Below are 22,685 nucleotides of genomic sequence, written 5' to 3'. Positions count from 1 at the left end.
TGTATTATTTTAACAAAGTGAAGTATCTAGACATTAAATTATCTTCAGAGTATGTGCAAAATTTCCTGAGTTTAATTTTCTGTGTATATTATCAATCAATAGAATGCATTATAACCTGACTGTATCAATCAAATCAGAACATTCAGGATAAAATAATGGGAAAATGTATTCCTTTGTTCGTTTCCCTTCTGGTCCATTCCAATAGACAGATGATTATTTTTTTTAATGGTATTTTGGCATGTATAAGTAATATAATTATAATGATATAATATAATAATTATGCAAAAAGACACTAACAGTCGATACGGTACATCATTAATGGATTGCTTTTGATCTCTTGAGTATCTGTATCAGTTTCAAACAACGTGTATTAGTTGATCACTATTACACACACTGTACATCAGCAACCTCTTTGTTACGTTCAGGTCGTAATTTAACATTTTTGAGACTAAGTAGCAATAATTTATCAGTATAAAATACATAGGTTTCTCATACTATACAGTAGATTTTTGTATCAAGTGCTCAATCAGTCAGTTATTTAATGTCTTTGATGCCTGAAGCTGCTTCACTGACGGTGTATTAGAGCCTGACTTTGCAAATTCATTTATAGTTTAATCTTTTTTACATCCCAATTTGTTTTCATTTTAAAGTGGTGATTACAATTCTCTTGGAGGAAATATATCCATTATCTCCTTCTCGTCATGCTGGGTATTGTTCTCTGTAGTCTGTGATGAATTGGCAACGTTAAAAAATATCTCTCCATCACGCTACAAATTACTCCTGACTCTTCTGAGATTGGTTCATTTATACAAGCAGTTTATAATTATGTATTTATTAACAAAAGCAAATATCTGGTCACCAGTCCCCTCAAAAGCAAAATGGCTCCATATTGCTTTTCCTGGTCGCTTCTGCAAGCTACTGAAGTAGACAAGATTATACATGAACCATATCTGTTCTTTGGTTCAGGTGACATATTATTTTTTTGTTCTCATCAGAGCCAAATGTTACTCAGCAGGGTTTTCAAAGATCCTCATAGATTTGTGTCTTTGGGTTGGCATTTTGGCATTGCAGCCTTGGTTATACAAATTCACCTCCCCAAAAATCATTTTTAATTTTAATCCCAAAAAGGTCCTTTAACATGTAGAAAATGTGTTATAGTCGAAAAATATAAATGTAACATCAGTCGGTGCACAAAAAGTATCTCTCTGAAAAACTAAGATGACTATCCTTCTTTCACAAAATCTCTTTAATAGGTTGCCAGGATGTTTTGTACAGACATTGTACCCAGAGGTCTTGTTTAGTCTTTGATGACAAGTTAGATTAACCATTTAATCTTAATGTGATTACTGTAACAAGTTTTAACAATTCAATAAATATGTATTTTGTTACTCCCTAAAATTCTGCATAAATAAAGTGACCTGTAAAGACACAAAAGAGACAAACAATAAACTCATGACACACATTTAGATTTCAATGTACTTTAATTGATGATCACCAGGCTGTTTCCCTTTTACAATGAATCTGCAGTAGTTCTAGTTTTACCAGTTAGATTTAAAGAGACAGAGAGATATTGAATATTGCACTGAGGAAGAAAAACATAACTAAGATTAATACAATGCAAAAAAAGAGAGAGAGAATCAAACAGAACTACCAATACAGCGTCTTCTTAACATGTTAATAGGGCAAACAATAAAAGCACAGCCCAGTATTATATTACTGTAGGTCATTTCAGTACCAGTTAAGACAATTAGCTTTTTTCAAATATACCTCTTTAAAATAGCATTGTATTTTTTATTATTATTTCCATGTTAAACAATTACATTCAGGATTATAACTAAATAAATCACATGCAGAGAGATTAGATGGACAGAGGACACCATATCGTGATCAAATGATTTCTTCATTTTAATGCAGGTATGGTGATGAAATTAAACTGAAAGATGCACTTTTTTCATTCTGTATCTTGTCAGCGTTTTGTATAGTTTTATTGGTTCGAAGAGTAGTTAGCAGTTTTGATCACTTAGATCACTGTCACTAAAAATCTAAAATGAACAGTTATCACAATAATGATAAGATTGTTATATTTTTCAGATTTGTTCTCCAAAGCAATATGTACAAATCTGTGTACAGTACATAAATGTACATGTAGTATTTGTTTAATTTTATTGATGGTTTTTGAGTCTGCATGTGTTTCAAGTCATTTTCAGGAAAAGGAAAAAGTTGCAGCTGCAGTTAGTAGTATTTCTATGTTACTGTTAATGTTCTTTATGGGATCTCAGTTGCTTTCTGACACGTCAAACTCTCCTCCTCCTCTGGGGCAGAACCACAACTGAAATGACAATTTGTCAAAACAGAAAGCAGCATGTGCCCTCATTCTGTGCTCCCAAAATTTATTTATGTCTAGGTTGGTGTAAATGTTTTTTTTTTGTTTTTTTTTTTGTTTTTATTCATTTATTTTTTGTCTATTGTTTTGATCCAGCAGCATTCGCATGGTAGTACCAACTCTACATTCAGAAAAATAGATCTCCTGTATAGTGCATTCAGCTTCTTTATAGTCACACAGTTCAGTATTGAGTGATTCACAGCGTTCTACTGATGCCTTGAAAATCTCAAGGCCGGGTATTTGGAATCTGCCAACTTAAAAACATTATTCAAAGACAGTACAACATTTTAGACCATCCACAAAATCTGATCCATACATTAAAAAGCTTCTTGCTGGCTTTTTGGACATATTTCCAGACAGCATCGAACAAGGGGTGAAAAGGACTTTTTGCTTGATCGATTGCTTAACAAACACTTAAACTGTTTTCAAGGGAGTCATTTTGAACCTTCACTGTCCCCTCAGTGTGCACACGTGGCCCTCAGTTAATCAGCTCCCTCCACACTAGTGTGTGCGTGCATGTGTGTACTTGTGCGTGCCCAGCTGTTTAATATACAACCTGCATCAAACTCAGATTCTCCCCAGTGGGATAAGAAAAGCTATGTCTGCCTCTTACACAGTGCATACATGGTAAAACTAAAGGGAAGCCAGGCAGAGCAAAGAGCATGGAGGCTTTGGAAGATGAGGTATAAGGTAGTGTGAGCGTTATGAGTTTTACAGGGAAAGAAAATGGCACTGGTCACAGGCTAGCACAAGTTGACAACAAACTCCAGCCTTCTGTGGAGTTTGTTCCGTATTTTAAATCAGATTTAGGGAAAGAATTAAGTGACTTTAATCTCTACAAGCAGAGGATTGTCCCTGCTTTTAGTTGACAACAACCTGACAATCAGTCTGTCATCAATAGCACGAACAAAGTCCTTTCTGAAAATCCAAGCCTCCCCATGCCTCGCCCAGCCTAGCTGGTCCCCCAGCCTCAAATCAGTCTTCACAAAACAAAAATAATAAGTATGTGATGAGCCATCTTGGCAGAAATGTATTTCCTATTTAGACAAAAATTAAATGTAAAAAAAAAAAAAAAATATTCAGAATTGCTTCTCAGCACAAATTTAAAGAACATGAAACCAGAATTACTTGCAAATATACTACTTATCTGATATAAATGAAGAAATAAAACTTGTAAATATAATGTGAGCTTCTCTCGAATCTGGCCGTGAACAAGCAGAAAGACCTTTCATACTGAAAACAGCTACTCGGTGTGTATCATATACTCACAGGCACACACAAAACTACTTCAGAGACGTTCCTATTTATAATGCGTCCTGTACAATCATAACCATCACATTCATGCTCATTCTATAGATATTACTCTGGGATTAAGATTAGGTAATTGTTTTTATATTAACTAGCTAACTCTCTGTGCTTCAACTACAAACAAAAATCCATCTTCTAAACTCCTCTCTCCCACCTCAGAAAAGTACATTCCTATTTGGTGCAATACCTTGCTTGAAAACATTCATATTGGTTTGGCTAAATGGCATTTCAGGATGTGCAGAATTAATGCTTAATTGTATTACAGAGCTCCAAAGTTATTTCCATATTAGTATACTATTTCAAAGTGTCCTTGGTGTGGATATGGTTTGTGCGTGTACCGTTTGAAATGATTGGTCCTCTATTTCAAAGCCGTGTACTTGGTTTCTTTGATTTACCCTGGTTTCTGGCTCTGCCTCAAAATGGCTGACATGTCCTTAAAATATCCCCCTCTCTCCAAAACCACAAGCTAAAGGCACATGAAAGAAGCCTCCTGTAACACACTTCACATTATTTTCTTTTCCTGAAAAATTACCCCAATAATAAATATAAAAATGGCGTGACCTTCCCTCTGAAGGGACAAGCGGACGAGCTTTCATTGCTACATTTGTCACAGTCACTGCTTGTTTTGTCGATCGCTTTGTGATATTGACAGAGACAGTAAAATGTAGCTGAACAGGAGGAAATGACAGAATTGTTAATTAAGCCTTCTTAAATGCAAGATCCAAAAAACGCTGCATTCGTCTTAGATCATAATTTGCTGCATCATCACAAAATATATAATTTATTTAACATAACCTCTGTATTGATATAGAAACATTTACCCTATGTGTATACTGGAGTACATACAACCAACAAAGACCATGATAAAGACTTAGAGGAACCATTACATCCAGCAGAGATATGATTAGTGTACAAACATCTTTCCTTTGCCTGGCGCCTATTGAATTCACTTGAGCATAGACAGCCAAACAGTGTCGTAACCTATCTACACTAAACTGCATTCCACACTTGAAGGCTGGCTAAAGAAAGGATTAACCCTATGCAGTTCTGTAAGTGTCCGAGCTAAAACGCAAGCATCATGCACCAGCAAAGCTGTGAAAGCTGAAACAGTGTCAACTTCAGGCACCTCCTAAAACTTCACCACAAATGACAAGAAGGAACATTTTTTTGTGCATTTTTTTTTTTAACATAACATCAATTTATGTCATTATTGAGTTAATCCAAAACTACTGTAGCATGAGCAGAATTGCAAAGGATGAGTTTTTTCATGTGCACTGATGGAAAAAAAAGCTTCATGAAAGAATTAAAGATTTCTACCCTTCTTAAAACACTATGCATGATATCTTCACAAATGATTGATCACTGATTCATTTAGGACACATTTTGGAGAAGTTAACTCATACAAATTTCTGTTTTACCAGTGTTTTGGCACTTGTTTTTCCCTTTGGATGAGAAATTAAATTTGTGATTAGAGCCAACAGTTTAAGAACTACGCCTGTCTAATCTATAGATTAACTGTGGCATTATGCATTTATGGGATAATGATGTCCATTGGTCTGTTTAATGAGGCAAAGAAAGCTGTTAAGTGTGATTATGTTATTGAAAATGATTTTCATTTTTTATCACAATTGTTAGTGCTAATATAAGTGGCGTGGTAGGGCAGACGGCTAACTCACAGAAGAAAACAAACATAAAGTAAGTTCTTGTTTGCATGATAACCCCACCGTCACACAGAGCATAAACCTGGAGTTTTGACTTTGATTTCAGCTAACAGAATCTAGTGTATTGAGGACTGCAGCAAATGTGTTTGAGACAGGTACCATGAGAGTGCGAGAAGCTTTGAAGAAGCAGAGAGTGCCATCACTCTCGCTCTACCTCCGGTGAGAACAGATGACAGGGAGGGGGAAAGCACAGCGGGGCTCATGAAGCTCAGAACTCGATCTTGCAGGCAGGGAAGGACTCATCTTGCATGACTACGGTGCTGCTTGAGGCCAGAACCATGATGTTCAGATCCTGCTGCCTCTCATGGGTCTGCTGGTACCAGTCCCGGGTCACCTCCGTGTCGTGGGTCGGAATCAGAGTCACCTGACCGGGACACAAGGAAACAAAATGAGGTGGAAGATACTGGGGAGCACATAAAGGCGATAAGAGATAAATGATGAAGATAACTGGTTGAACAAATTCATGAATGGATATTTAAACAGCAGTTTAACGTTTTTGGGAAATTGCTTTCTGGCCAACAGCTGAATGAGAAGATAAATACCACTCAGTCATATCTTTACATTGAATATGAAGCTGGCTTCAGGACTTAGCGCAAAGACTGGAAACGAGTGGAAACTGCTAACCTCAGTTCAAAGCTAACACAATCTGCCCACCAGGACTTCTAAACCTCCGTAACACATTATGTCTTGTTCCAAGGTGTAACAGTGTCACAGAAGAAACCAGGATTTACAGAACCTGGCAGTATACGATACATACAGCACTGTGATACCAGACTGAGGTTTTGTTGATAATGTGCTCACATAAGCTGTACTTGCTTTCTCTTTACAGACAGGAGTGAAGACTCTCATTATATTCTGCTATAGACCATCTACAAGGTAAAATGTGTTTTGTGTTCTGGGTATACTAGGCAGTCATCGGCAAAAAAGGCCTTCCAATCCAAGAACAATAACTATAACTATGTAAGCATTTACACTGATAACCGATAACCCACGCCCAGGGCGCCCGATTAGCCCAGTCGGTAGAGCTGGCTACTCATGTACGGAGTTGCTGCAGCAGCCCAGGGTTTGAATCCGACCTGCGGCCCTTTGCTGCGTGTCATCCCCGCTCTCTCTGCCCCCCTTTCCTGTCTATCTTCGGCTGTCCCTATCAAATAAAGGCAAAAAAAATAACCCACGCCCTATTGTAGGTGGTGTGGACTTAAGTGTGATACCTGTTACCTTACAATTACCCTCCTCCCTGTTTCAATATCACGGTACCTGCTGCAGATGAGATGTTTCAGTTTAGAATGACAGTTTAAGTAAATAATATCCATACTGTCTCCATACAGTATTTTATTTTAAATGTACAAATATGTACAGTAATAAAATGCCCACTAAGTGCACACCCTATACATTTGTCTGTATACAGCACATATATTGTGGGCACACTTGGACGCAGAGAATATGAAAAATGGAGGGACATATGGACTGATGAAGACAGAGGGTAAATACCTGTAAATTGGAGCCCCACTGAGCTTTGCCCTCCAGCAGGGCGTCCAGGACTCCACGGCTAGGCTCACCGCTGCCTGGGTCGTTCCCGCTCACCACGTAATACGCAGCTCGCACTCTCTTGAAGAATTCCTGGTCCACATTCTTGGCACTGCAGTGATTGGGCACATAGGCCAGGTCGACGTAGACAGGTGGGCCAGGGGGGACGGCTGAGCTAGTTTTCTGGGAGTTGTTACCTGGAAGTGAAGAAATAAAATAAAACAGCATTACAGGCTAATAATAGTACTTAGAATTGACAGAATGACGAGAATGAATTACGCAGCAGTAGCAATGAACTTAGCAACTTTTTCCTCAGCTGAACAAATTACATTCTGTTCAGTAACTTCTTTACACAAATCAATTATTCTATTCTAATAACCATGTATCATCACCTTTATAGAATGTCTGTGCTGCATATCCATAATTCTAATGTGCTCCTTTACCTCCTAACTGCACCTTTTTTAATGACCACAATCTGTTGCATTTCAAATACTGACATTATCATGTGCAGACTTATGATAGTAACAAATAGATTGAATACATTTCCTAGGAAATAATCATATTTACTGAAATAAAAAATAAATGTAGAAACATGATAACCAGTCACCCAGTTTCACAAAATGTTATCAACCTAACAGCACATGTACAACTTTACTAAATGTTATCTACCAATGTGACTTTATATGTTTATATATAAGTGTATTTTAATTGGGAACTTAATCATGTTCATGTAATTGGAGGGAAACACTACATAGTTGTTTTGATTGCATTGTAATTGCCTTATGAGCATGTAAATGTTGCGAATGGCTGAATTTAGTTAGATCTAGGGGTCTTAACATCTCCTTCTGACTTCAGTTTTATTATTAAATAAAAATATCCAATATCAAGTATTTTATTGGTATCGCAAATATGATATCTTTTGAGTATTAGTTAAAATATATATATATATTTTAAGTGCAAAATGCTGTAAAGAAGGAGCATGAGTGCAATCAACTTTGCCACTTTGCAACCATTGTCTATAATTGTGAGCTTTATGTATCCTAATGCTTTATCAATCTGGGCTGAAGGCAGTTTGAATCAGTCCAGGAAATATTTGGAAGCTAAATGCATGTTATGTTGCAAGATGTGAATATGTTAACACACCTGAACTGCTCTTGACACCATTGACCAAGCCTTTCCCCGGGTTGAGAATCTCACTCCTGGAGCCTTGGGTCTCAGACATCTTGATCAGCCTGGAGCTTCTGTCTGTGTCCTTCCTCCTGAGGGAGGCTGATCGAGGTGAGGCAGAGTCCTTGGAAGTCTGCTTCACTGGAGTTGACGACCTCTTTCTGACCTCGCCCTTACGAGCAGGGGAGGCTGACTTGGGTTTGCCCTTCCTCAGGCCCTTTGTGGTCTTGTGCTCCTTCTTAAGAAGTTTCTCTGTGCTGCTGTGGTCATTGAGAAGAGCCTCTGGATCTACCATGCACACATCTGGGTGGGGAGGGTGGGGAAGCGGGTCCTTCATTGGGGTTGGGAGGGGATCATGAGTCTTCTGAGTTGACCTTGGTGATGAAGGATGGTGACCCCCTCCAGTTCCAGATGCAGATAATTTGTCCACCGGCAGATGTTCAGCATCTTCATCTGAGTCGAGATTTCCTTCAGCTGTTATGGATGGACACTCCTCGGTTTCTGGAGGGACGTCAGAGTCAGACTGTGAAGGCAACGACTCGCTCACTGACGTCGGAGGTGTTTCCTCTCCAGCTAATGTTACAGCCAAACCAGATGACATGCCACCGGACAGCTGTTGTGGCCCATGTCCAGCATCTCCATGATAACTTGGAGAGTGGTGGCGCCTTTGCTTGTGCGACCTCCTTTTAACAGAGTGTTGCTCCTGATCATCCTCATCCCCTTCCTGTGAGTGGTCACTTTGGCCATCCTCCTCACCCTCGTCACTGGAGAGGTGATGAGGGCTCGGGTTGATGAATGATGGAGAAAGTTCTCCTTTGCGATGTTTATATTCACAGGAGGAGTAGCCTGGATGGGAGGCAGAGGAGGAAGTTGCTCCAGTGTCCAAATCAGAGGGACGATCAGCCTTTGCAGCTCCTTTGCTAGATGTTTCTGTGTGATAGGTATCTTTTGAGGAGGACACAGAGGTACCGTGGACACTGGCCATCCATTCCATCGCTTCCATTGCTTCCTCATCCTCTTCCTCCTCATCATCATCACCATAACCTGGAGGAGGGGCACTTGGGCAGTCCTCAGGCCTCTGTAGTAGCTCCCAATCAGATATACTGCTCTTTCTCCTGACCTCTAACCTCTCTGATGGCTTCTCTAACAAGCTTTTCTCCTCTACTCTTTCTGCCTGTCCTTTCTTACAATCTTCGGCTTTTTCACACATCTTTGGATCAGCGGTTGTCTTCTCCTCTGTGATGTCTTTGCATGTCTTTTCCTCTAATTTCCTATCCTCTATTTTCTGTTTGACTTCACTGTCTTCTGCAGTCTCTGTCTTTTCATCTTTTTCTTTTGTTTCTTTTTCAGACACCTTTGCATCTTCCTTCAAAGGTGCTATAGCTCCATTTGCCTTTCCCTCTTTTACCTCCGGTGTTTTATCCTTTTTCTGTTTGTCCTCCTCCATTTTGGACACATCTGTTGTGGCACATGTGGTTTTGCTAGCACCACTATCAATTGGTGGAGTAACTGAGGCTGTCTGTTGAGTTGTTTCCATAACCACGTCAGGTTTTGACACAACAGAAGAAGAGGTGATGGTGACTGCCTTCGTCTCTGTTGAGTGTATGGTAGTTTCTACCACATATGACTCAGTTATTGATGAAAAAGTCTCTTTTTGTTCAGCCACTTTGATTTTTTGACATTCTATGCGACATGGTAGGGTGCTGTCCTCCATTTCAACTGTATCAGGCTCCTCATCTTCTGCTGACCCTTGGGACACCCTATCAGAGGAGTCAGCCCTTTTGAGGGGAGAAACATCAAAGCAAGCCTCTGATGTGGGTAAACTTTCTGACGCTTTTACAGGTTCTGTACTTTGTGGAGATGGTGCTGCAGAGGATGTTGTAATCTTAGTTTCTAGCGTAGAGAAACTATCTGTGCTTGACTTTGTGTCTGTTTCAGGCTTTGCAGAACCACTTTGATCCCCAGTCTGTTTGGCAGTGATAGACAAGATCGGAGATGATGGTTTGGTGTCTTCAAATTGGACGGGCAAAGACACTTTTGTTGCAGGTTTCGTCGTCACCTCCATGTACTCATCTCTTTGAAACCCTCCAAAGCAGGAGCTTGTAGACTCTGTGGTGAATGATCGCTCGTCTTTGGCTAGAGTTACGTCACAGCTTGATAACGTTGTGGAAGGTTTGTCTCCCAACTGCTGGCTCGAAGGTCCAGATGTTGAGCCTGAGGACGAGTAACTATACGATGTGGAGGAGTATGTTGAAGAAGAGTATGTTAAGGTGGTGTATGTGCAAGCTGATGAGGAAGTTTCTTCATGTTTTGCAGTGATATTTGGGGTCTGCCTCTCATCTTGACTTTGGCTGTAATATTTATCATAGCTTACCTTGGATAGCTGGGAGGCATCTGAGAGCACATCCTCCTTCAATTCTACTTGACTCTCCTCACTGTCAAAATGCTCAGAATAACCTCCAGATCTGCTCTGTCCAATATCGGCATAGCTGCCTCTTAATGGAGGGGAGGAACTAGATGTAACCTTGGCCATGGACTCTGAATTGTCAGGTGGCAAAAAGCTGCCTGTTATGCTGCTTGTGGACATTGATTGAGAAGTTTCCTTTGTCAAAAAACTTGGCGATGGAGACACTTTGTCTTCATCTCCTTTTTTTGACTCTTGTACTTGAGCAGAGGTAAAATCCTCTGCTGATGACAACCTTCTCTTTGTGGTTTGTTCAGGAGACAAATTAATTTTGTCTGTGTCCTCTGCTTTCTTCGTTTCAGGAAGTTTTGGGGCATCTGCTGAGGTGAAACTGCTTTCGTCCATTTTGTGAGCGCTTGGGTCTGGTGACAGAGATGTTTTACATAGATCTTCACTTCTTGTCTCAGGAAGCTTGGATGTGGCTGTATCACCAGCTGTATCATCTGCTTTGAGTGATTTTATTTCTGGAGATGGTGGTTTTTTACTCATGTCCACCTTTTGTGTCTCTGTGACTTTAGAAGCTGAGGCATCATCAGGTGTTGGTTTAAAGACTGTTTCCTCTTTAAGGAAGCTTGATTCAGGCAACTGAGACTTTTTATTGGAGTCTTCTACTTCTGCTAACATAGCACCATCATCAGAGCTACGTCTGCACATTTCTTTTTCAGACTGTTCTCTGGCACCCTTTTCCATATCTATATCACTTAACTCCTCCTCTTCTTCTTCCTCCTCGTCCTCATCTTCGTCTTCATCATCATCAACATTGAAATCTTCCCCCTCTACAAGTAACCTTTTATCTATCAGACTCTCTTTTGCTTCAGGAAAGTCTAACACGGATTTACAAGGGGCAGAGCTGCTAATTTGACTATTGTCAGATGCCAAGACGTTATCATCTATTCCATGTCCTAAAAATGTGGCAGCAGTTGCAGTCCTTGAATCACTTGAAGTTGCTTCTTTCTCTAAAGGTGATGCTTGTTGAGGTAAAATGTCTTTTTCTGCAGGTGAATGCCGACCAGATGAAGATCCCTCTCTTTCATGATCAGAGGACTCCACTTTGTCTTTAAGTGATTCAGCAGATTTTTCTTTCTCTTTTTCTGTTGTTCTCTTTTCAGTGAATTCTCCAAAAGCTACAGGAGTAGTTGAAACTTGGGGACCAAGATCTGATTGGCTCCATGGTGGAGAGGGTGTTTCTTGTCTAAATGAGGGGCCTGCTGATTGAACAGCACTGGTAGAAACCTTATCAGTTTCTCCTGTTGCCCCAGTTTGAAAAGCTGCTGCACCACCTTCGGTCATATAATCTTTTTCTTTCTCTGATTTCTCAGGTTTGTCCTCTTTGGTAGTGAAAGAATAAGACTCAGCAGCCTGGGACATTTTGTTATCTTGCATTTCTATGGATGAAAAGCTTTTGTCAACATAAGGTGTATCTGGTCTTTCTTCTCTCTCCCTCTCTTCCTCCTGGCCTTTCTCTCTGTCTTCATATTTAGGTGAGGCACTTTGGCTGTGGTGGCTGCTCCTCTCACTCTCTGTGAGGGACACTGGGCTGTAATCGACCCTGCTAAAGGACAGAGGCTCTTCTTTGTATTGATCATCCAGGAGGAACATGGTTCCTCCAGCCTCTGTCTGGCTTGTTCTTCTATTATCATCAATACCCATATCAGAGGCATGATCAAAACCTAAAGAAACCTCACTTTCTTCTCTAGAGTCCAAGTCATGATCTTTTGGAATGGGCTTTTCATATGGATCATATTTGGACGCACCAAAGGTTTGCTTTTCATCTCCGAGGCTTCCACTTACCACTTCCTTCTCTGTGGCCATTTTATCAACACTCTCCATTTTTGCAGTGTCTGATTTTACAACTTCAGTGTGGCTGGCATCCTCAGAATCTTTGTCCAGCATAAAATATGAACAGGGTTGTGATAATCCTGGAGAAGCCACCTCTCGCTCTCCTTCCATCTCCCGCTCTGCTTCCTTTTCTGGTTTCTCATCCAGCTTTGTTTTTTCTGTAGCACCAAGTCCTGAGCTTGCCTGAGACAGTATCTGTTTCTCTTGTTGTGGTGACTCGTCCACACTGGATTGGCTCTCAGTGCTTGAAAGCGTACAGCTCCTGTGTTGACTGTCAGTACTTGATACTGTTGACAACACAGGCTTTTTGTCAGTAGAGTCTGACAGAACTTCTGCTTTAGCTGCTGAGATGTCTGAAGCTGTTTCCTGTTTTGGAATAGAGGTTGTCTCCTCTTTTGATGTGACGATTTCAAAGGAGGGCTCTGGCTTGGCAAGTGGCGCAGGTGTGGTTTCTATTTTCACAACATCTTTGCCTGCTTCAGGTGAAAGTCTGGATTCCTCTTTGCCAAACTCTTTGACGTCTTCATCAATAGAGGGCTCCTGCATTGTAAGTGTTGGTATAATCACTGTGGTCTGTTCTGATGTTGGTGGTTTAGTTTGGTCACTTGTCTCTATAGTTTGGGATGAGGGCAGACCTGCAGAGGAGATGTCATGATCTGATTTTCTTGGCTCCACTGACAAAGGTCTGGAGCCTGCTCCTCCCATACAAATGTCCTCCTCTTCTTCATCTTCCCTGTCTTCATCGGATGACTGAACCACAAATGCAGGTTTGTAATCTGACTTGGACACCGTTGCTGCTTCTCCTAATTCTGTCTGTGCGGGTTGTTTAATGGCTTTGTCCATGTCTTTCTCTTGTAACTCCTCTCGCTCCCATTTCTCCTCTTTGGTGTGGTCTGCATCAGAGGGGTCATACTTTTCTTTCTCTGTGGTCTCATCTGTCTTTGCATCAACAACATCCTTTTCTTTAATCATTTTTTCATCCTCTTCTGGTTTTGTCTTTTCATCTTTGATGTCTTCAGTCCCATAGGTATATTCTTTTTCTTGTTCTTTTTCCATTTTCTGTTCTTTGCTTAGTTCAGCAACGTGTGCATCATCTTTTTCTTTCTCCATTTTCTCTTCTTGACTAATAATGACCTTTGCTTCCTTATCTTGCTCCTTTGTCCCCTCCTGGATGTGGCTGGGAGACACACAAATGTCTTTCACTGGTTTCAGGTCTTCACTTGATATAGTTACAGAAGTGTCTTGTTGTGTTTCTATTGATGTAGCTCCAAAAGTTTCCTTTCCTTTCTGAGTTTCAGTAAGCTTTTCAGAGGTTTCCTCATGTATATGCTGATCACTCACATCACAAATATCTTTTTTAGTTTTCTCCTCTTCTGAGGTCTGACTCACAGGAAGATCTACCTCTTTATCATCCTTCTTAGGATAATCCCCTTTCTCTTTTGTCTCATCTTTGATGCTAAATGTTGGAGTGTAAATCTCCTTCTCTGTCTCCTGTTTGATGGAGTCACCACTGTCCTGTTTGACAACATCTTTCATTCCCCCCTCGATGATTTCAACTTTAGATGGCTCTTTCTCCTTCGTGTCTTCGGGTTGCTCAACACTGGTGTCCTTAATTTCCTCCAAAATGGGTTTGTGGTCAGATATACCATCCTTCACCTCCTCTCTAACCTCCTCCATTTTTATCTGTTTTTCAGAAATGTCACTTTTTTCAACCTCCTTGTCATCCTTCATGGTTTTGACAGAAGTGTCATCTATTTCATTTTCTTTCTGCTCCTTAATGGATACAGAATCAGAAATATCACTCTTTTCTTTATCTTTTTCCATTTCTTCCTCTTTAACCTTAATTTCTTTTTCATAAATTTCATCCTTGATGATTTCTTTTGTCTCCTCCTTGATGAGTTTTACATCAGAAGTAACATCTTTCAGCTCTGCCTTTTCCACATCTCCAAGAGGTTTTACACCACCAGTGTCTTTGCTTTCCTCCTCCTTGGCAGGTGTGATACCAGAAATGTCCTCCTTAATTGTTACTGTATCTTTATCTTCCTTGATGGGTTTGATAGTAACACTATGATCCTGAATTGAAACTTCTTCCTCCTTGGATGGTTTCACAGTGATAGTTTCCTCCTTATCAACTGCTTTCTCCTTTTCTTCTTCTATCGTTGATTTGGTGGTACAAATATCTTTGCTGATTTCTTTTTCCTTTTCGTCTTGTGTGGTAGGTTTAACAACAAAAATGTCATCCTTTGTGGTTGTTTCGTCCTTGGATGTTTTGACAGAGGAAATATCTTTGCTCACCATTACATCCTCTTCCTCAATCTGGGCAGGTTTGACAGGAAGAGGAACATCTTTGTCTTTATTTGTTTCTGTTTGCCCCTTTTCTTCCTCCATGACTGGTTTGACAGCATCCTTAAGTATCTCCTTTGCTTCTACCATGGTTGATGTGGCAGATAAATCGTCTTTACATACTATAACATGCTCTTCTTCCACCTTAGTAAGTTTGATGGCAGCAGTATCCTCTTTACTTTCCTCTTGTTCCTTTTCTTCTCCTACTGTTGGTTTAGCAGCAGAAGTATCTTCCTTACTGGGCAGTTTATCTTTTTCCTCTGCCATGGTAAGTTTTATAGCAGCAGTCTCATGTTTACTTGTGTCTTCCTTCTTGTCTTCTTCTACAGAAGATTTGAAGATGTAATCTTCGCTTGTTGTAACATCTTTATCCTGCTCCTTGGAGAGTTTGGTGTCATCATCTTTGCTTGTCTCTTTTTCTTTTTCTTGCTCAGTGGTTGGCTTTGTAGCAAGAATCTCATCTTTACTCACTGTTACATCCTTTTCCTCCACCTTGGTGAGGCTGATGGTTGAGATAACATCTTGCCCCATTTCTTCTTTTACGGTAACAGCAGACGTATCGCCCTTACAAATAATCTCTTCTTTGGTGAGTTTAGCAACAATGATGTCACCCATCTCTTTCTCATTTTCTCTCTGGTCATCTGTAAAGGGCTTGGTAGCAGAATCATCTACCTTTTCCATCTCTTTTTCTTCTTTCTTATCTTCGCTCACTTTGATATCAGATGTTTCTGTCACCTTTTTCTCCTCATCTTTAGTAGGCTCAATAATGGACACATCATCTTTTTTTGACTCTATCTCCATCTCATCTTTAACAGGCTTGATATCTGTAGCGTGGACCTGTTCAGTCTCTTTCTCTTCAGTCTTTATATGGCTCATATCAAAAGTATAACTCTCTTCTGTCTCTTTTTTCTCCTCTTTCAAAATCTTACTATCAGATACATCATCCTTTTTAACCCCTGTCTCAACAACCTCACCTTTGGGTTTGAGATCAAAATCATCATCATGTTTTTTATCTTCCTGCTTCTGCTCACATTTGATTTGTTTGGCCTCAGAAGCAACAAATTCCATCTCTGCTTCTATAGTAGTTTTGACTTCAGGAGAGTAGTCTTTCTCAGGCTCTTTCTGTTCATCTTTAATGACTTTCTCAACAGTGACAATGTCTGTTGCAATTTGCTCTTCTTTGATAGGTTTGGTATCAGAGGTATCATCTTTTACTGCCTCTTTCTCGGCTTTCTCATCCGTGATGGATTTAACGGCAGAAACGTCTTCCTGGATGACAGATTTTGGTTTCTGCTCATCCATGATTTGTATGACATCGGAGGTATCGTCCTTTTCTTTCTCCTGTTCTGTCTTGACAGTTTTAACTGCAGGTGTATCACCGTGATCATCGTCATCATCCTTCTTGTCATCATCCTTCTTGCCATCATCGTCATCTAGGAAACGACCATCCGTCTCTGGAAATTTATCTGGAACTGGTACTTTAGGTTCTTTCTCTTTGAACCGTTCATCAACCTCTTCATCACTTTGTCCAGATGAGATAAGGGAATCCCTTCCTAACACAGGTGGCTGAACTCCTGCAACAACAGGGATTGTTTCTGCCTGTTTGCCTTCATCTTTTAGCAATGATGAAGTGTCTTTTTCTGTATCTATCACTGGAACCTCTTTAATGTCCTTCTCAAATGATTTGTCCAAAGATGTTGAAACTTCTTCTTCCTGCTGATCTGCTTTCTTTTTTTCAACATCTTTTTGTGTCTCTGTTTCTGCTTCATCTTTCTTCTTAGTTGTGTCTTCAGATGCTGTGACTACATCGAGGAGCTTTTCTTGCTTTTGCGGCTCCAAATCAGGGAAGACCTTCATCTTGTCTTCCACTGGCGACTGACGAAGTGGAGAGTGAGATGCACTCGGTGGTCCTGACTGTGGAGGGGAGGCCATTTTCACAGTGATATCATCTGGACTGAAGCAGCGCTCTTCACTCTCTGAAGTTACTGAGTCTGAGCCAAAAGGTCTAGTAGGAACAACAGATGAAATATCTTTAGGTGCAATTACATCTATATTTTCCTCTTCAACTGGTAGGTGAGCTGGTTTGGTGTCTTGTATTGATTTTGAAACTGGAGACACTGAGCCAGCCAGCTTATCGCTATCTCTCTCTTTTTCCTGTAATAATTGGGATAAAGCATAGCCCTCTTGGAGTTTTTCAAGTGAAATGTCAACATTAGGAGTTTGGTCTTCTTCCTCCTCCTCCTCCTCCTCTCTTCTTCTTCCTCCTCTTCCTCATCATGAGCATCAGGAGCTTTAGCCCCCATTTTCACTTCTGCAACAGGAAGTTGTAAGTCCTCTGCAGGAGACTTGGATTGTTTGTCATCTTCTAAAGAAGGCGGTGAAAGAGTTCCTGCAGAGTGTGACTGCTCTTTGCTTTGGGTAGTGTCAGGTGGTGTTGAAAGGTTAATGGGGGTTTTGGGTGGTTCTTCAGCTGGGGGCGCTGTGACCGATGCCACAGATTGGTCTTCAGTGATAGAAGTAGGGAAGGACGACACTTTGTCATACTCTGTGATGGACGTTGCAGAAGACACATGCTCCTCTTCTGCCAGAGGAGCAGTGATGATGTTGGTGAACACTGATACTTGCTCCTGCACACCTGGGATAAAACTTTTCTCAGTCATAGCTGCAGCTTGCATCTCCCTCATGCCGTGAATGTTTACAAATGATTCTGTCTGGTCTGGAACAGAGATGTCATAGGCACCAACATCGTATTGAAGGTGTGGAATCCTCTCCTCTGCCTCCTCATGAATCTCCTCGTCAGAGATGGTCTGCTCTGTCTCAGAGTAGCCGGGGATGGTCTCGTCTTGGATATAGGAGATGGGTTCAGCTGCAGCGGCTCCTTGAGCTATTGAGGTTATGGGAGCTGTGGCACCTCCAACATGTGACAGGTAGCCCTCCTCCTCCTCTTCTTCTTCGTCTTTGGATGCAGTCAGAATTTCAGTGACCATTTGCTCTTCAGCTTCATCTTCAGGTTTGACTTTGATCTCTTCGTCTGCTATTACATCTAAATCTTCTACCTCCTCAAGTTCAGCTTTCTCCACTGCTTCCTCTTCCTCTTCGGAGGGAGTAATTTGTAGCTCTTCTTTTGTCACAACCATAGCTGAGAGATTTTCTGATTTCTCCATTTCTTCTATCTCATGTTTCCTGTCAAGTCCATCGTCCTTTGCCTCCTTCCATTTTGATTCATCTTCCTCTTCACCTATTCCCATATCTTCTTCCTCCTCTTCTTCTGTTTTCTTTTCAGCAGCTGGGGCTTCTTCCTCCTCCTCCTCCTCCTCCTCTTCCTCATCCTGAGTTGCTGCTCCCTCATCCTCAAACTTTTGCGCCTCTTCAATTTCTCTGTCTTGTGTTGACTCTTTGTCTTCAACTTCAGCTTTTGGAGCGGAGGCCTCCTTTTCTGTAAGCTCTGTGTCAGGTGGAATTTCAGAAGTAGTTTCTTGTGCTTCCTGGTTCTCTTGTGTAAGGCTTTGTGCTGTTGGCTCCAATGAAACCTTGTCACTATCCGGTGGCTCTGCGGATACAGCTACAACGTCATCCTTTTTCAGTGTTTCAAAATCCTTGGTGAGGTCTTCAGGAGTTGAGGGAGCAGATATGCCCTCAACGGCTACATTCTCTGTTGGTTCAGATTGAATAATTTCAGGTTTCGGCTCCTCTTTCTTCGGTTCAGCAGTTTCAGCAGGTTCAGCCTTTGCCGCTTTGATTTTTCCAGTCTTGGCTTTACTTGACACTTTAGCTTTATGTAATGTCTTCCTGACTTCAGGTGTAAGTGGTTTTAGGTCAGGCTTTGTAATTTTTCTCAGCTCAGGTTTGGATGAGTCCTTCTTTTTGTCCTCTTTGGACTTGACCTCCTTCTTTTCATCTTTTTTAGCAGAGTCGTCTTTCTTTATTTTCTTGATCTCTTTCTTTTCCTTGTCCTTTTTCTCATCCATTTTTGACACCCTTTCTTTAGAGTGCTTTTTTAAGGATTTTTCTTTCAAGAGTTTTTTCTTTTCTGGCACATCAGTTTTAGATTTTATAGTTTTAGTAGGCTTTTTCTCCTCTTTTTTCTCTGATATATTTTCTTTCACAGAGTCACTCTTTGCCTCTGTGGCAGCTGACACGTCATCTTGTCCTTCAGTTTCTTTCTTTGGGGCCTTTGCGGTAGTCTTCGGGGAGGACTTGAGACTCTCTTTGCTATCGGTTCTTTGTTTTAACTTGGTTTGTTTTATAACAGAGGGTGGAGCTCCTGAGGCAATGTCCTTTTGTGTGGCTACAGGATAGCGCAAGAAGTCAAGGTGCTTTAATTTTTCCAGCCCCTCTAGGATCTTGTTTTGTGGTGCATTCCCAGGGAACAGCACTCTGACGATCTTTTCTGCAGGGTTGGCAGGGAGCCAGACGACTAAGGCTGTAACTGATGTAAGGTAGGGCACAGATATTTCTCCTTCTTTCCCATTGGGCAGCACAATGCCAGTTTTGGCCTTGCTGTTGCCAGCCCACTTCTGCATTAAAAATTGCATCTCTTTACTGTCTTTGACCGGGTTGAGAATATACATGTCTAACCTGCCCACTCCCATCTTGTGGAACAGAGTAATGGGCTCAATGGTGTTGCTGACCACTCGACAGAGAGGCTCCGGCTTGATTCCTAGTTTGTTAAGATACTGCAAAGTCAACGAGGCCTCTTCAATGCTGCGTTTCACTTTAAGATTAGACTCTGGCATACGGAGCTTCTCTGGCACATTGAAGAATACCACACCTAGTTCAGGAGAGATCAGGTTCTTCATCCAGTCACTATAGTTGGTAGAGCCTTGAGACTGCTCCTCCTCCTGCTCTGCTATCTTCCTCTGAAGCAGCCCATTGATACCTGGGAGATTGTCAGCGCCAATGTGTGTGAGTAGAATCGAGTCAATGCGGTCCAAGTGACGAACGAGCTTCCAGAAGCATGATTTTCGCTCAGAGCCTCCATCCACTAAGATGTTGAAGCCATTAACAGCAAAGAGAGCAGAGTCTCCTCGTCCACCGGGAAAGATGTAGCAACATGGCTTGGACAGTTTCAGGAAGCCTCCTGAAGTGGGTGGCTCCAGTAGGTCAAAAGGTGAAGGGACGTCAACTGTCTCAGAGATATACTCTGTGAACTCGGTGACGCCCTCCATCTTGGGGAGAACAGGCTCAGGGTTTAGTTTGTATTCCAGGAACTCCCGCAGGGTCTGATGCTGTCCCAGGGAGCTCCAGCCCACCTCCCCGCGGCAGGACACAGTAAGTGTAGCCTGCTGCTTGGGGGCTGTTGTGCCCAATAATTCACTGACCTGCCGGAGGACACACATCAGTCAGTGATGAATGAATAAATGTTGTAGATGTGTTGTAAAGATATAAAAAACTAAATATGTACCTAGCCTTTTATATTCTATATATACTATTTTAAAGCCTTCTAACATGTTCATAAATGTTAGAAGGCTTTAAAATACTGTATAATTGTACCGTATGCATTTTTCAGAAAATAGTAGTTTTGACTCACCCCAGGATCAGCAAAAACACGGGAAAAGGTCTGGTAGGTGAAAACCCCAGTTTGAAGAAGAAGGCCACCGTGATCTGAGCTCCGGCCACTCAAAACCAGAAGCTTGTGTCCTGCTGAGTCTGTGACTAGAGACTGGATCTGGGACACACACAAAGAGAGAGAGGGAGACAGAGGACAGTTAAAGGACAGACAACATTACCAAGATAAAGAGAGAAATACTCTAATAAAGTCACTAATAAAGGAAGATACCCTTTACTTGTGTTAAGGTTAAATCTAACAGACACAAAAGTCACCAGTCTTTTTGTTATTGGAGCTCCATAACAAATGGAGGTGATTTGCTGGGTATCTAATCTCAATAGTTCTTCTGTACTGACTGATGTGTCCATAGCACCTTGTTTTGGAAACTGTCAAATACAAAAAGCAGGCATTAAATGCCTGGCTGTCTTTAATAAGATAGATCCTGATTAATAATTATAGTAATAGTAATTCTGCCTATTTCAGACTGTACTTTATTCTGGAAAAGTTGTAAAATGTGGAGGTAATTTAGAAATGGTGTCTCCATTACATACTTAATCCACAAGAGAGCACTGACAGGTTTATTTTTTGACTATAAAATCTTCTGCTCAGTCCATATCTTGGTCTTGGATTTGTTGGGCAAAAGAAAAAATTATAATTTTGGTATCATTCTCAAAATTTGCCCAGCCTTCAAGGGAACTAACAGGTAAATGTGTCAGTCAGAGGAGAAGGAACATGCAACCAGCACTGAAATATACCATGTTGACATTACCTCTGATACAACAGTGTCTTCTGAAGGGTTGACAAGCACCACGGTCTCTAGGACATCACTTCGGTGGTGAAGAGTTCTTTGCCCTGTAGGTGAGATTAAAAACATGATTTTAATCTTTCATTAATAAAGTATTTAAGTCTGGGATTCAACTCCATCAAGGCCTGAAGGTTGGACAAGGTAAACATGTTGACCAACACTGTAGCCAGACGCTGAGCCGTCTGGCCTAAAGACATCCTGCTGGACGACGTCCAGACCTAATTTGGAAAACCTCTTTGAGATTTACCATACTGCATACAGCATCGTATGTGGGGCAATCACTATATAGAGACAGGCAACCCACTTGTGCATCAACGCAAGAACAAAAGTTGGAATAGGAAATAGGTCACTGATGTTTGCTGGGGGAAGTTTAAAATTAAAGCCATAAGCACAACACACACTAAGTTGAGACCAGTATTTACCATGGATACTAGGTATCGTGCTTTTCCATTACTTGACCTCTGGCCTAAGACAGAAATACAGCGACTAGCAATGTGGTGCTGGTTGTAAGGAGTCAGATTTTTCATTTCATGCCAGGAACATTTAAAGACAAAACTAGAAACCATCTTGTGATGCGATCACACCAGCATTTCCTGTTAACATGTTGATGTTCCAACCCGTAAGTACTCAGCGGTCATTACTACATTATCATCATCATACATTGAACTTGGCCTTTATTTTGATCTCAACTACACACCTGTACAGTTTCGTGACTGAATCTTGCGCATCAACAAAATCTGTCCACAGACATATATATAAATAAAGTGTCTATCTATCTTATCTATCTATCTATATAAACACCTGCCAAAGTACTATAGTTCCTGCTACAGTAGGTTTCTGCGGGACCACATTTGCCATGATGACACACACACACACACACACACACACACACATTGAAATTATTGAAAACAATAATGCATGGAAATACACACACAAAAACCTGAGCATTGAAGAGCACATTTCCATACATCCTGAATATTCATCATATTATGCATCAGCATTTAATTCCACTCAGAGATGATGTTAAGCTTTTAATTCCCCTTTGTTTCAGCACAGATGCAGGGTCTAATATAAGCGATGTCTAATATTAGAAGGATCTCAGTGACTCCACCATCCACTGAGATCTTAAGTGCATCCCTTGAGTTTGCGGTGCTTTGCCATCTTTTTAGGATCTGGGCTGTCAACATGTGTTGTCCATGAAAAACCTCTGATGTTAAATACGATAAATCATTCTCAGCGTCAGATACTGTGATGGTTTAGGGACTATGACATTATGAAATTATAAAGGAGTCATGACAGTTAAGATGCATGAGTTTGAATTAAATTGATAAGAAAAGTAATTTCACACAGTAAAGAAATGATTCAGATTTTTATCAATAAGGTAATCAGAGCAGTACTTATAAGTCTAGACCATCTGTGAGTCAAAGGAAGAAGCACTCAATAAGTAGCTGTTATATTGCAGATGGCAATCACAGCCCTAGTAACTGCTTCCAGCAGATGATTGTATTTTATGCTTTCTTATTCTTTATTGAACTAAATTGCGTTAACATTATGACAGTGACGAAAAAACTGAACTGACT

General features: G+C 40.9%; 1 protein-coding gene across 1 annotated transcript in view; it reads right to left on the bottom strand.

Annotated features, from left to right (window-relative positions):
* Positions 1-1,462: 1,462 nt before the first annotated feature.
* map1ab (microtubule-associated protein 1Ab) overlaps positions 1,463-22,685 on the bottom strand; it is a 74,827-nt gene continuing 53,604 nt past the window's right edge. Inside the window, 6 exon segments of the mRNA XM_051381861.1 lie at positions 1,463-5,776; positions 6,904-7,136; positions 8,083-17,017; positions 17,020-20,073; positions 20,283-20,420; positions 21,070-21,152. Of these exon segments, the coding sequence (XP_051237821.1) occupies positions 5,621-5,776; positions 6,904-7,136; positions 8,083-17,017; positions 17,020-20,073; positions 20,283-20,420; positions 21,070-21,152 (12,599 nt within the window). The 3' untranslated portion in view covers positions 1,463-5,620.

Source organism: Dicentrarchus labrax, unplaced genomic scaffold (assembly GCF_905237075.1).
Source record: "Dicentrarchus labrax unplaced genomic scaffold, dlabrax2021, whole genome shotgun sequence".
NCBI lineage: Eukaryota > Metazoa > Chordata > Actinopteri > Moronidae > Dicentrarchus > Dicentrarchus labrax.
This window is presented reverse-complemented; position numbering and strand designations above follow the sequence as displayed.